This window comes from Anser brachyrhynchus (assembly GCF_964034855.1).
Source record: "Anser brachyrhynchus genome assembly, chromosome: 2".
NCBI classification, from domain to species: domain Eukaryota; kingdom Metazoa; phylum Chordata; class Aves; order Anseriformes; family Anatidae; genus Anser; species Anser brachyrhynchus.
Window position 1 is genome coordinate 120,612,267 of NC_137695.1, and position 16,002 is coordinate 120,628,268.

Sequence of the window (16,002 nt, forward strand, 5' to 3'; positions counted from 1 at the left end):
AATGTAGGTATGTCACTCTATGCTGACCCTCCTCAAGTTTAGCATGAGAACCTGGGGCAAAATGAGGACTCTTGACTTTTGAAACTCTGGAGAGTTTCTGATCAGAATGAATGTCTCCTTTGCTAGCAGAGAAATATATATATATATTTTTCTGCAACCACAAATATAGGTGACTCTTTGCTTCTATTTGACTTGCATCCTGAACATTTCTTGTGTGCAGCACAAAGGCTGGTCCGCTTTCCTGTTTGTTTCTGACTTTGCTGCCTTCCTTCATTAATATAATGGGGAAAAAAATGTCACTCGGGATCTTGTCTCGAATTTATATCCTTCAGGGTTATGCTTTATCAATGGTATGTATACTGTGCTGTTTGATGTACTGAAGTAAATTAAAACAATTAAATGCTGTAGCATTCTCCATTTCCTCCAGAGAGTGAAAAAGACATTAAGCCCCAAATAACAATATATAAGTTGCTATATGATTATTAGCAATATAGGAAATATTGCTTCCTACTCCCTTCTCTTGGGTTTTGTTGTGGTCTGTCTAGAAAGGAAGGAAGGAAGGAAGGAAGGAAGGAAGGAAGGAAGGAAGGAAGGAAGGAAGGAAGGAAGGAAGGAAGGAAGGAAGGAAGGAAGGAAGGAAGGAAGGAAGGAAGGAAGGAAGGAAGGAAGGAAGGAAGGAAGGAAGGAAGAAAAAGAATTAAAAGATCTGGTATTAATTTTTCATAGTACATTTTATACTCTTCTAACTTTTTCCAGCTATAGGAAATGCTGTTACTTCTAAGGTTTTCTCCACAAATATAAGAACTATAAAACTGTGGAATTTGAGAGGGGTGGCAGAGGGGATTTTTTTGTTTGCTTTTTGACTTTTCTCATGATTAGAAACATTAATAGACTATCTTGATTTATTAGATGAAGTACTTACTTTCCTAGATGGCAGAAGTGGTTACTTTCCTAGGTGGCAGTATTGTTACCATATTTCCCATTCCTCCTTTCTTCCCTTCCCCCTCTGATGCTCAAACTCTCTCTTCTTCAGTCCTCGTCATTTCTTCATGTCAATTAAATGTTCTTTGGGGAAATGGATAGGCAGCTTTTGTATATTTGTACAGCACCTGCACAAGGCTGTAGTTGAGGTCTCTAGATGTAATCACAACTGAAACAGTAACACACCTGCAACTCCATGTGCATTGGCAACAATTTGCTCCACAATGAACCTACGATAGTTTCCAATGCAGAACTGTCATTAATTCTTCCTATTTCTTCCTTGAATGGCTGTATGTAAGAGCCACAACCTGGCCTCAGAAAAAAAAATATGAGTTCCACCAGAATGATACCAGAGGACCAGAATAAGAAAAACTCTTCAGGGCAGGAACTACCTCTGAGTGTGTCTGAATAGCATTTGCTGACAGCAGGACTCTTGTGAGTGTCTAAGATGCAATTACATAATGCATATATATATAAAATGGAATGTGTCATTACTGCAGTGTTAAGCTATATTTGGAAACCACAACAAGAAAAGTACTTTTTTTTTTTTTTTAATTTCACTGTGGGTAAAAAGAGTCTGATATATGATGCATTTTATTAGACCATCTTTTTATTTTAATAACTGCTAATTTGCACACCTAACATCAATTGCTGGTACAATTAATTGTGGATGCAAATGAGAATGTTTAGCTGTCTAATCACCTGATTGTGCCTATAAATCAGTGACAGTAATTATGTGTGTAAATGCTCATTTCAGCCTGCAATTAATTTGACCAAAATTGATAGGACAGGAAAAAAAAAGGAGAAAGAAAAAAAAAAAGAAAAAACAAAAAACTTGGGCTGAAATTTGGTCCCCGGTGTGTAAAAAGAGAACGTATCTTCTTCCTCTGCCTCTTGTGTCTAAATTGCAGAGAGCTAAGTAGACAAAGAGCAATGACTCCCCAATCCCCAATAACTCACTGCCAATGTTTCACAATAAAGTGCAATGGGAGAGGAAATATTTCCATAAGGGTTCATTAATCACAAAGTATTTGCCATGCACAACCACTCTGCAGAGCAGGTAAAGAACCCTCAGGGACGTTGCCTGGCACAGCATGTCATTTTCATAATAGGAAAAGTATTTTTTGCACAAATGCTGTAGAACTGAAGTTGCAGATGGCTCCATTGGCAGGGCTGGAGCCTCCTGGCACAATGCTCGGCAGCCAAAGCTACTTTAGATATTTATAGCAAGGGTTAGTGATAGCTCAAAAGAAGGATGCTGAAGATTCTGTCTGCCCCACTGTGTGCAATATTCCCAGGTGCGCCCCTTGAAAGGACATATGCGACAGGCCAAAAGCAAACAAACACAAAACGCAAACTGCAGAATGATATGCAAGTCTTACCTGTCCCTGTTGTGGGGCAGGACACTAGGGAGAGGTCCAGGAACAATTAAACTGATTGCACCTGAGAACCTGGGGATCCAACAGACCACACTAGCAGAACTATATGGAAAAGATGGTTTTCCACCTCCATGGCTTCTTTGAGAACTGGGCATCAGGCCATTTCACCCTACCTAACCTTGAGGACACGGAGAGCCCCTGTTATCCCAGTATACTCTAACCCATCTGGACCTGCTCAGTTTATTTGCATGAGAGGTGGGGTTGATACCTTGCTTTCTGTACCTCTGTGGTCTTGATCTCTGAGTCGTTCATTGCTACTTCACTCCCAGATGGAACTTTGATAAAACTCAGAACCACCTGATATAATTTCAGTGTGAATTTAATGTGTTTTCCTTATATACTGCTACAATGTGCAGCAGAAATGCTGCAGGCTCAGATATGTGTTCTCAGTTCTTTGTGCTACTCCTTGTTTGTGTTTGATGCACGGTCCTGAGTGAAGCTGTTGCTCTGCTATGATATGTGCATTGGGTACAAGGACAGTGTCATTTGCTGGGACAGCTGGATCTTGGGCTGCTCTGACAGACAATCTGAGCTATTGTCAGGCAATGGGTGTTTTTGTTGTTGTTGTTAGGTGGCTGTTCAGGATATAAAACCTTGTATGTGACACTCTTCCAAGGGCTGACCCATGTGATCTATTTGCCTAAGTACTGAAAGAGGTTTTAGCTCCCCTCAACAATGTGCAACATTGCAGGTTCCCTTTTCCAAGGCTGTTACTTGGACCCACTGTGTGCTAAGGACTTCATGGCTTCTAGGCATCTAGAAGAGAGCTCCTGGTCTACCTGATGCCGAGCCTGGCTCTGTCAGGAACTGAACATCATTATTTTTTTCTACATATGAAACTACAACTTGTGGGATTTCAGTTCCACGATATTTTAAAAGTTTTGTTCTATTTTGTTTTATTTTTGGTCTGATTTGGGATGAAAATCTTACCCAACAATTACCACGGAATAGAGATTTCTTAGCAGAAATTTCCTGCTTCCTTCAGGATCTTGGTGGGATGGTTACGATGAAGAATAATGTATCTGAAAGAGGAGAGGCCAGAGAAGACTCAGCCTGACCTACAGGCAGACAGACATAGCATTCAGAAACAATTCAGCTGACACGTGCTTTCTGCCCATTACTTCTCTCATCTGCTGGTTACCACTATCAGCAGCAGCAGCCTGTTGGGCTCCTGGCTCCTGCTGCTGCTCCCTGCTGCTGTGGCACGTGAGTGCTCTTAGTGAGTCATTTCCAATCACCAAGGGGACTCACAGCCACATCTCCACTTCTCCTAAAATAGAAACTCACTGCTAGATCTTCACTCCTTCTAAAACAGGCAACCTATGAGAAAAAGCACTATACATTTATCAGTATCTGAAACATAATAATAAACTCACTAGAGCTGTGGAGAAGCAGGGCTATGATCTAAGCAATAGCAAGGGCCCAGGTTGGCAGTGCAGGTGGTCTTCCAAGGTGAAATAGAGCCACATGGAAATGGGCTTCATTCTTTGTAGTCTGCGGTCTTTGCAGTAGAGGCCATTGCAGAATCAGCTTTTTTTCCTTCCATTATTTGAAAAAAATCTCTGAGGGAGGCCATATAATCAACACATCCCCCTCACATTTCAGTTCAGAAAACTGTCTTTGAAAGGAATACTATTTAACAAATAAGATAATACTAAGTTTTTTGAACAGTTTCATGAAGGCAAGTCTTGTCTGTGGTTTAGTTTACTCTTACCACATCAACTATTATAAATAGCAGGATGATATTCCGTTTAAATAAACATTCATTACATGGAAGTACATTGGGAAAATGTGGGTTATTTTCAAGCACAAGTGTTACCTACAGGTACATTATTCTGTGTTTCTATAACCTCTCTTTTTTATTTCCAGGTATTTCCACACTATATATTTGGGTATCCGGAGTCGACGGAGTGGAGAGAATGACAGATGGCGGTTTTATTGGAAAATGGTGTATGAGTATGCAGATGTGAGTATGCTGCATTTGCTAGCCACGTTTCTGGAAAGTGCACCACAGCTGGTCCTGCAGCTCTGTATTGTTGTGCAGACTCGTACACTTCAGGCTCTCCAAGGTAGGGGTTCATTTAATCTATTTGTTTTTTATCATTTTAGGAAGATGTAATTCCTATACATATTTATCCTTTCAAACTGCTGTGTCCCTTGCATAAGAGCAGATCTCGCCTGCTAGCTGCTATTAAGCTATTAAGCTGTTAACTATGACTCTGTCAAGAAAGCCTGTACTGCTGGAGTTTTTTAGCGTTTCTTATTGGCCCTGGATTGTGGGTAGGATTTACAATGTTTTGCTTTCTGCACATCTTGTAATAGAAGAGCTCTTCTGATTATCCACCGGGCCAATGTGAAAATTGCATCAATCAAATTACTGCTCCTCTCCCTATGCTTCTTTTTCTGAATGCTCAAAACCCTCCGAACTCCAGTAATGATGTTCATAGGGTATTATGCAAAACAGAAAACAGCACAGCAGAGAGCAGCTATTCTGTGAAGAAAATGCCAGAATCTGTGGAATACATGTCCATCAGTTCTCGGCCATGTTTATCTGAAATAATACAAGTCAGCTGCTGAGCATTACAAGAACACTCATTCCTTCAAGCTCTGGGTTTTCTCCTAAGGCTGATGCTTTCAGCAAGCATCATTACTTCTTTAAAATGGTAAATGCATGCACATGTCCTTCCAGGGGATTGTCAGTCACTGGAACAGGTATAAAAATACCTCATTCTCCACTTCTTTTTTGATGCTACTTTTGGATATCTGGCAGCTTTCCTTTCATGTTGTACCATTGTTTTGTCTTGCGGCTGCATGTGGGCAGAAATTATTGGCAAGTGAATGAAGTGAACTTGGGATCCCGGTGTCACAAATGTCATGAGGCAGTGAAGAGGGGAAGGGAGGAATGGCGGGGGGGGGGGCGACGACAGGGAGAGGAAGGAAATTCAACACTTTTGCTATTTGTTTTTAAGAAAATTCATGTGCTTGCCACTGTACAAGATTGAACTGTGACAGCACCTTGCTCCAAGAAGCTCTCAGTCTCATCAGCTTATTATGAGTAAACATGTGGTGAGACTGTTTAGGTGTAAAGGAACTGGGAGTAAAGGGGTAACTGCAAAAACCTTGATTCTGGGCAGTTTCCTGTGGATGGATCAGAGGTTTTCCATTTACTTGACTTTGAACTGATGTCTAATACAGGCTCTCCTGGTTCCTGTGGTGGTTTGTTTTGTTTTGTTTTGTTTTGTTTTGTTTCTTTAGATCTGAAACTCTGTCACCTTAAGGGGAAAAGAAAGCCAAAGTTTCTATTTTAATTAGTTGCCTAAGAACTTCCTACAGCTATTTCTCAAAATGCTGCTGCCCCACACCAACAAGTCCAAACCCTTATTGTTCAGGAGATGCTATTATCACTTCAAGAAGCTTGGACCCTCCAGAAAAAGATGTTCCAGAGAGAGACTCAGGAGATTAACATAGCCTGAATACTGTATGGTCAGCTATAATTGAGCTATCTTCATAAACTATTAATACAGAAGGCCTCTCACACTCATTTTTGTGCAATAACAGATCTGTCTATGAGAAATGTGGCTGGTGAGTAGGCACTAAGCCTGAGATGTACTCTGTGAATGGTTGTTAATTAGAGAAAACCTGAAATTTCAATTTAGAAGGCAAAAATTGTTCCTGAAGCCTGCAATCAACTCTGTAAAATCTGTGTATCAGAAACCAGAAAGGGATAAAACCATAATTATGCATTTCAGCTGAGAAGGCTGACAATATTTACTGATCCGATCTTCCCCCATTTTCTTCCAGCATCCCAGGAGAAAAGGCCCTATTTAAAACGTTAGGAAAACTAAACAAGGTTGTAGCATTTTCTTAAACAGTGGTACCATTATATTCTCCTGATGAAACTTAATATATTAACATATGTTGCCAGCTGTGAAAATCTTTTTTCTATTCTTTGTACTTCTTTAAAGAAATGCTAAAGATAATGCATTGTACTATAGGCTGGCAGATTTGCTGTGAGGTTGCATAAGGAGAACATAATTTCTCTCAGTGGTATCATGCTTCAACTGGGTGTTTAAAAAGGCTATCCATACTGTACATGCTTCAGCTAGCTGTCCGCTCACTGAGCCTGTTACAGATATTTCTAACAAGGATCAATGAACAGAGGTTTTGATTGATTTTCTTTGTTTAGAGAAAGCTGCTTGTTTTTTGGTATCGTTCCTTTAGCTCTCTCTCCCACAGGATAGCATTATCGTGACAATTGGGAAGTGCTGACACTGCCGGTCCACCTCCTTAAAAGTGTGCTTACATTACAAACCACAAATTTGGCATGGGGAGCGAGGGATACCGGAAACATTTTGGTCTCTCAGCAGAGTATTTCTAATATAAAGCCATTAATGACCACAAGAAAAACTGTTAAATATTTTATTTATGAAACTTCATTTATTTCATTCTAAATGCACCAATATAGCCTCATTCCCAACAGGAGAATGCTGTCAGCATCGCTGTAGATCTCCTGTTTTGAAATGGGTGTTGGCTAGGTGCATTTTCCTGCTTCTTTCAGTCCTTAAGCCTTGCTAATAAAGGTAAAAATACATACTGACATGTGCAGAAGTCCTTATGAAGATCAAGAAAAATATCAAGAAATTTGCATGCAAATCCTCCCTCTCAGTCTTCCACAGAGTGCAGGGAGGGCCATTTCAAAAGCCAGAGGATGCACCATAAGGATTCTTTAGCACTTGCTTGGGCTCCCTAAGTACGAATTAAGAAAATGCATTGTTAACTTCTAGCAAGGACTGTGTATCACTGTACCGTGACTGCTGCAGCAAAACATTGCTTAGGTAGGAGGCCACAGACAGTCAATACGGAGTGCCTTCATTCTTAGGCATTGGTACCCAAAGAAATCTGAATATTGATAAAATAGTATCAAAATCTCATGCTTATTAACTTCAAATTTTATTCTTTAAGATTTCATCAAAACTTGAAAAATTAGAGGCAATGATCTTTCTTATTCTGCCTGCAGCCAGCAGCCATCTCCCTCCCAGAGTGGAAGGAGTGAAACAGGTTATGGGGGAAGCTGATGATTTCTGAGCACTAATTGCTCAAGAAGATAAACAAGTTCATTTTGATGTTGTAATAAACTGGAGCTCTGCTAATCTTCTCTCGCTCATTTTACCTATTACCTCCACCTTTTCCACCCTGGTCCTTTGTGTCTGAGGAAATATCTACTGTCTAGAAGACAGAAGCGCCTAGAAAATAAGTAATTCCTCATTCTTTTCCTCGTGGGAGTCTGTTTCCCTTCTTTTCTCTTCATGCGCTCTGAGCACAGCACTCCCACAGCAGCTTCTCTGCTGAGCCAGCAGCACCTCCAAACTGCATTGCCTTTTTTGTAATTACTCTGTAGAAAAGTAATCTAAGAAGCTTCATGGTGGGAGTCACTAGCTTCACCAGCCTTATTCTAGGTGGGAACTGTATGAGGAATGAGGCAACTCTGTATGTGTGGGGGACAATAGCAGAAAGTCCACAGAAACAACTGATGCTCATCCTACATCCATCTGTTTGCATAAGGACATATATGTGGATAGAGTGTCTAAGCTGTCTGCAGATGAGCTAGTTCAGCTACTAGAAACAGTCTAACAGCAATATCCCAGAGGCCAGGGTGAGCAAAATGATCTCAGTGCAAGCCTATACCAACCACCTGAAACTCCTTGTGTGCTTGAGCACTTCTCTCCATATTTTCAATTGCACTCCCAGGGCTGGGCAACCAGGCCCTTCATTGGACGTTTGGTTCTTCAGGCCACAGAGAGATGAAATAACAAAGGTGAATGTGTTTGGAATATAGGATTACCCAATAAATTTGTTCATAGTGCCAGCACTGGAGAGGGAGGGGGATACAAAGTCAGCATAGGTCAGGGCTACCCCTTCCCGTGTCACATCATTTTGGAACCCTTCCTTCAGACTACCAAACATCCCTGGGCCTTTTCTCTTTATTTCTTTGGGTTTTCTCATGGTTACATTTGATTTTAGAGACTCCCTGTGTTAACATTTGTGAAAACAAGCAAGCAAAACAGCCTGCAGTTCTGACTGGAACTCCTTTATGTTAGCATAGACTTACTGCTATCTTATTCCAGGCATGGTGTTGTAGCTGCTCCCAGATGAGCAGACAGACAAGATTCCTCCCTGGATTTACCACACATTTCATTATGTATATTGTATTAATTAAGACATTGTTTAAATTATAGATTAGTTTCTCATTCCTGTTTACTGCATATTATGCTGGCTAGTCAGCACTTGACATTTTATTCTCCATCAGACCCTGGGGAGTTTGCTCTGGCTTCTCCATACAGTACTATTTATCAAAGTCTCTATCAAATTTTGATCAAAGTCTAATCAAAGTTTTTTTATCATATTAAGCTACAGTTCTTTATACAGACTGACAGTAGTGCAGAAGCAAAATGATAAATTCATCAAGTTTTGTTGAAGTTACCACACACACACTCACAGGGCCACTGGATTCTGCTGAAACCACATTTCCATGAAATCTCTCTGGCCAGCCATCTTCCCATTTTCTACCAGCTCTGCTGGAAACTCCAACACTGTTTGTGTGCTGACACACAAATATCCACAGTGCCACCAAGGATCACTCTCTAGACTTTCTGCTCCAAACAGGTCACTGTTCCTGCCTGAGCTGAGCAAGAATTTCAGAGACTTGCTGGTAGTTTATGACATGGCTGATAGGTCCTAGCTTTATCCGACTGAAGGAAATTATGTGTTAGCTAGTTCATTATAAACTCCTCTGGCAAAACTCATCCTCACGCATCAGGAATTCAAACTCTTTTCACATCAGTGCAATAAACTGAAAGTCATTTAAGTCTTTTTTTTTTTTTTTTTTTTGTGAGGACAACGCTGTGCTTTACAAGGCTTTTTCTTGTTTCGTGACCTTCACAACAATTTTGGGTTGCTGTGTAAAATGCTGTGTACATTTGCAGTGCTCTTTAAATAAATAAATAAAACAAAAACAAAAATAAAAAGAATTCTGATGGAAAATCTTATACAATTCAAAGTATATTTGTATGGAAATAAGGTGCAGCTCTTGAGTTCTGGGCAAGCTGCCACTGCTTTTCTGTGTGCTGTCAAGGTTCTGCACCACTGCAATCCAGCACCCAGCCTTTCCGGAGAGAAAGAAAAGCAGAACAAGCAATAGTCACAGAATCTGCCTGCAACTTGGCAAAACAGATTTTCAGTGACAAAGATGAACAAATATGGTACACTATGGAGTAAATGTGTCATCTATAAATGACTTAAACTGATCAATATGTCCCCCTTGCAAATCTTAAAATGTTGTCTTGCACTCATTAGGGTAGAGCCATCATATTAGCACATCTGTGTTTCTGATAGGACGAGAGAGGACTTCCTGAAGGCAATCATGTCATACAATCCATTTCATAACCTGATTAGAATCTTAAAACTAGTTATATCCTCTGTCCTCAATATACCAGTTGGAAGTTTAATTCTCTGATTGATAAAGACCTTCTGCTGCTGTCCTGCCTTTTTAATTTCGTCAGTGGTCTGTCCTTATTTATTCTTAACCTATCCCTATTTTTACACTTGTTCCCCATGGAAATGATGATTCTGTGATCATATAGTCCATTTCTGTCCTTTGTTCTTGACTTTAAACAACTTTTGAACTATTGTACTATTTCAATCAAATATAAAAATACAGCAGAAATCTCAAAGATAATTAAGTTTCTTTAAATGTTGTGAAAAATAAATAAAAACAAACCAACAGGCTAGTCGGAGGAGAAAGAAAAAAAAAAAAAAAAGACAAATTAGATCCTCCACAAAGGGAAAAAGCGGGCAGATTTCAGCCATTATCCATTTTGTTTGGCACCAGCCACTAGCCAGCCCAAGCATGTATCCTTCCAGATGAGCCATTGCATTGCTGTCCCCTACCCAGTGGGACTATTGTGATAGACAGACAGAATTAGGGAATAGGAGACACTGTGCAAAGAAAGTCATTCATTCTGCTGTTTATTCTCTCATCTCATGAGAGGTTCTGCATTCTCTTGATTATCTTCATAGACTTTGCAGTTTTAATTCATCAGTTCCAGTTTGAATTCATCATTGGGGAATATGGGTGACCAAGACCATAGATTATCTTAGATTGCATTTTGCCAGTACTCTCATATTTCTACTGGCAATATCTCACTAGGTATGACCTAGAATTGTAATTCCCTGTTGACTCAGACATTGCACTGGTTAATGCTAGTTATTTCATGATCCTTTAAAACACACAGGCTCTTCTGGTGTCATATCACTCTGATGAGGCTTCAATTACATTAATTTTTTTTATTAACAACTAAATGCATGTAATCCAATTTCATCTTTTTTTTTTTTAATTTTATTTTATTTTTCCAAACTGCAAGGTTCTTGTGAATTTTCCACATATCACTTTCCTTTTCTACGTCGATAATGTCTCCCAAAACCTTATATTGCTTCTTAAAACCAAGGTCAGTAAGAGAAATATTCAGAGAAGACTGGTTCCAAGTGTAATCAGTAAAGAAAAAATGAATAGTAATCCTACTCCAGTCCAAGAGTTTTTCAATAGCATTTCAAGAGAATCCTGCAGTCTTATTTTTTTAAGCAAATTCATTTACCTGTCTTATCTATCTTCTACTAATCCCTGTCTTCTCACACTTTACCAGTATTTTCCCACCAGCATACTAATAGTTATTCTACCAAAGTTTTGATAGATTAGATCTCCCACATTTTATTTGTTGAGATGGAAGTTACAAAAGAAACATATCGAGTTGGTCTCCATTCTGTGGCTCTGTTATGATCTACTTTTTTTTTGGAAAATATACATTACCTTCATCTTCAATTAGTTTTTGCTTTAAAAGCTGCTCTAAAGCTATGATATTTTGTTTTGAAGCTCTCATTGTAGGTCTGTTTTAGCCCATTACTTGTGTAATGCATCACATTTCCAGTCACATGATACCAGTTTTAAGTGGATGGATTATTTAAGATGCTTCTCACCAGAAACAAGATTTCATACGCTGGCTCTTTCAGGATCCCAGAACAGAGATTTTCTAGTTCCACTGAGTGACAACATGAAGCTTGAAATTCTGCTTCTATCTAACGCAGACTCATTTTCTGTTCTCTTTTCCCATTAGCTGGTTCTATATTTTATCCATTGATTCAAGTGCCCTTATTGAAAACTGACCTTCAAGGTACTGTTTTATTGTTGATCATCCTTTTTCCATTTCTATCTTGGCATTGTTTTTGAGGTGGGTTTGCATACAGTTACATTCTGAGACTTTTCCAGAAGTTTTTCCTTTTTCAGAGTTTAAAAGATCCAAAAATTCCTGTGTTTTGACTTAAAGAAAATCCAAGCCTCCTCCACAAAGAAGTCCCTGAACAATTAATTTGTGTGGCCTTCACTCATTTCCCTAAATTTCTTATAGATAGACTGACTACATATCTATTTTTGTTTATCTCTTCAGTTTGTTAAATTGAACAAACATTCATGTGATCTAATGGTTTGTTTTTTTTTTGTTTTGTTTTTTTTTTTACAATTAGCCATTCTACAACAAGCTCAATACTTTCTATAAATAAGTTAAGAAAGAAGCATCTCTGCTTTCTGTCAGAAAATCTGTCAGTTGTCACACTCCAGAATATCTGGGCTGTCTTCAGCAGCATTTGGTCTCCAGCATATATCTGAGAATCGAAGTCTCCCATAATGATACAATTCTCTACAGAATTTCTCCCTGTAATAGCAATTTGATCATCTCTATCCATATCCAAATTTAACTCTGGAATTCTGCAGCAGACTCTAACAACTACCCACTATCTTTCCCCAAAAGTAATTTTGCTTGCAAACAGGATCTGTTATACTGGCAATCCCTTTCTGAAACTTCAGTCTGCCCTTCCATTCCCACACTCGACTTTTACCATTATTTCCATCTTTCCTGAATACCAGCTTCCCTCCAGTATCTACGTCCAGGGGATGATTATGAGTCCATGACGTTTCCGTAACCCTGTAGTACACTTTGTAACCCTATAGTACTTCATGTCCTACAGCCATGGCTTTATTTCCTGCTTGATACCCAGATTCATTGCAACAGTACTGCTCTTATTCCTTAAATTAAATGATTCAATTTTCCATACATTAGACACTAACCTTTCACCAATCACCTTTAGCCTCACTCACCAGACCACAGCTCTCATTAATCACTTTTTTTCACACTTCTTCCTGTATACCTTGATGTTATTGACATCCATATACCAACTGGTGTATTCTTGTTTCCAGATATCCTATTCATTCTGCATTCAGTCTGCAGCTATAATATATCAGTACAACTTCATATAAAGGAGGAAACATATGCAGTATGGTATGATCACAGCACATCTACAACAAACCCAGTGTCCAGGACTCCAGCCTCTGAAAATCAACTAGAGAATATATTAGTGAATATTTTTCTTCTTTCCATTTAAGGGCAGTAAAAATATTTCTCTAGCACCATCAGGAACAAGAGTGGATCTGCCTCCAACATTTTTTTCCAAATTGTATGTTCTGGTTAATCTTTCTTACTGAGTTTATGCCTGTATCTTTATCCCACAGATTCTGTTTACTTCCTATTAAACCATCATAAAAAGTCCACAGAATCACATAACACCATATCGGCATATCAGTATGAGTTTGTAATATTATGGAGAAAATAATATTTGCGGAGCTTTGTTACTTATTACTCATTTTTAGCACTCAGTAAATCATGGGAAAAATGAAGAATATACTATTCTTCTGATGGAATAGCAGTAAGGCTTCATTACATGACAGCTTGAAATCTGCATGTGTCATTTTAATAGAAAAAGGTAATTAAAAACACTATTAGGAAGACTTAATATATGTGCTACTCTCTAATTTAGTGCTACTATTTTTGTCCCCTTTTTTTCTGACCACATTAGTGAAATTTTCAGATACAGATGTCTCCAGTTTAGCTTCACAATCCTATTAAAAGACTGCAAACAGCCAGCTGATTACCAAAGATATTAGCTGGGTGCCTCCTTCACTATTTTTTTTAATTGTCATATTTTTTAACTGTGAGTCCAACTTTCTGCAAATAATTTGTAATAACTTTAAAGTATTATGCCAGTCTGAAATGAAATAAAGTCCCAAAATGGCATGCTCACAGTGGAGTTTGTGCTGACCTTTGTGAGGCTCTGCTCAGCCTGCTGAGTTTCCCCTGAAGGGCAGCCCTGCCCTCCAACACATCCCAGCAGCTGTTCCACTCTGGTGGGTCCAGGCTTAAAGACTGTTATGAACCCAGAGGTCCTATGAAGGGAAATTCTTTGGGGGATAATTGGAAGGAATGGCAATAAATAAATAAATAAATAAATAAATAAATAAATAAATAAATAAATAAAAACCACTTTCATGTCATCTACAGGATTTAAATCTTAATAGTGGTTCCACATAGCTGCTAAGATATACATAGTGGTAAAGACAGCCCAAGATGCAAAGTAGTGCATTGAGTTTCTATAAGCGTGATATATTGCCTACACACTGAATTTTATCTGTTAGGGAATGTCACAAAGTTAGTGGCATATCCTTCTGCTCCCTTTATGTTGTGCTAAAAGCACATTTGCCAAGGAACAAATTCCTAGTTTCATGCTTTGGGTTACTATATTTTCTATGACGGGTACTTTTGTTCATGGGTGGGAAAAAAAGTGAGGTACGCTTGGCACAGAAAAAGCTTTTCTGTGTCTAATATAACAGTGAGAACTTTCAGTCACGATTGTTTTTTACCCAAAGACTGCACCATGCTGCAAAGATAAAAATTAACTTGAATTTTTCACCATGCAATGGCCTTTAAAGCTTCAGTCAAGGAGACAATAGGCATATCTAACTTTACTCTGAATACATATATCCAACATTTTCTCAATCATTTCCTTGCCCATCCATGATATCCGTCTCCCTTATTCATCTTGTACATTTTGTCCTGCCTGCAAAATTGATCTTTTTCCTAAAATTTACGAGAAGGGTAATCCTGCCTGTTGAGAGTGATTTTAGCTAAAAGTTCCATGACAAAGTGGGAATGCATGCATTAGAATGTGTCTTGCACGATTTTCAAGTTTAGATGTATATGGGATATAATAGAGGTGATGAAGTCACCTATGGAGATTAGTATCCATAAATTATATTAGGGATACTAGTATTTTTTTCTGTTGTGCATACACTAGATGAATAATGAATGGTGAATATAAATGAAAACCAGTTGTATTCCTGTTTTGGCTCAGAGTTTCATAAGTATCAGTGAATAATATCCTATGCAAAAGTAAGACTCAAACAAAGGGTCCAGTATGGCACAGGAGGGTCACCCTGTGGGAGACTTCTCATAGGAGTCAGTGGAACTGCTTCAGGAATAGAAACTACTCACTGGACTGGGGCTTACAAGACCATTGTTTTACAAAAAGTTATTAAATAGCTGTCTTTTGTGTTAGGCTTGACAATATACCCAATCTAATGGGGATAAAAACCCATTAAATATTTTGTATTCGTTTTTTGTTTCCCTAACTAAATTATAATGACAATGGATTTCAAATTCTTTTTTTTTTTTTTTTTTTTTCCTGTGGGTGTTATTTTTCATAGTGTGTCAGTTAATAAAGTGGTAAACTGGATTCTGTTCTCTCCCTATAATGAATACAATTTAAAAACAAAACATTAATGGGTTTTGTGCTACAAAGGGAGAAATAATTTCTGAATTTAATTCTGATTGAGGCATTTAGCATATCATTTGTGCATAGGTGGCCAGTGTGCTCTCATGAATTAAATAGCCTGGGCAGGAGGAATCCTATGATATCAGGCTACTGAATCACTATTGATCCCAGCCCATTACATTTAATAGACACTACGTCTGCATGCTCTATACCACCCAGTGGACGTTTCAAGGTGCAGAGGAATTCTTTCATTCTCACATAATTGAGTTCAAAGCGTGAACTGAATCCTCTCTCAATGTAGCTTTCTCAGCAATAGTTCTCCATTTCACCTTCCAGCAGGCATCACAGGGTCTTACAGGAGCTGCAGAGGTCTGCAAAGCCCCTCCTGGTGTCCCCACAAAATAACGCTGGACCCAACAACTTTGCGGCCCTGTCAGAGAGTGGCCAAGGGAGTGATAAGGAACAGCCTGCAGCTGCTGGGCACCGGGGCCATGAGGTCTTTGGGACTCACATGTGACAGCAACCCCTCTGCTAGCTTCTGTGTGACTACGAGCAAGGCTGCCGTATGTCCCAGGTGATGGGGACAGTCAGGTGACTCACAACAGATTTCCTGATTTGCTGCAGTTTTCAGTCCGTGAAATTAAATAAGCTAGCCCCAGTCTGAGCTATCTTACACCCTGTTAAAATCTGTGGTATCTCAGGGGCTGCTTTGTGAACCATGCTGTTGTCCCCTTCCCGAGGACAAGCAAAGGGTTGAGTGTAGCCCTCCTTCAGCCATCTGCTGCCACCCTTGCACCAATGCCTTCAGAAAGCTTATGCAACTTCAGGCTGTTCTCAGGTTTTAACAAGTGCCTTCAGTGCTCTCATATTC

At 39.1% G+C, this 16,002-nt stretch overlaps 1 protein-coding gene across 1 annotated transcript in view; it reads left to right on the top strand.

The window, feature by feature from the left end:
- Positions 1-16,002, top strand: part of XKR4 (XK related 4) — a 231,222-nt gene that overhangs the window by 136,117 nt on the left and 79,103 nt on the right. Inside the window, exon 2 of the mRNA XM_080581177.1 lies at positions 4,290-4,489. Coding sequence (XP_080437303.1) covers positions 4,290-4,489 — 200 coding nt within the window. The remainder of the gene's footprint in view (positions 1-4,289; positions 4,490-16,002) is intronic.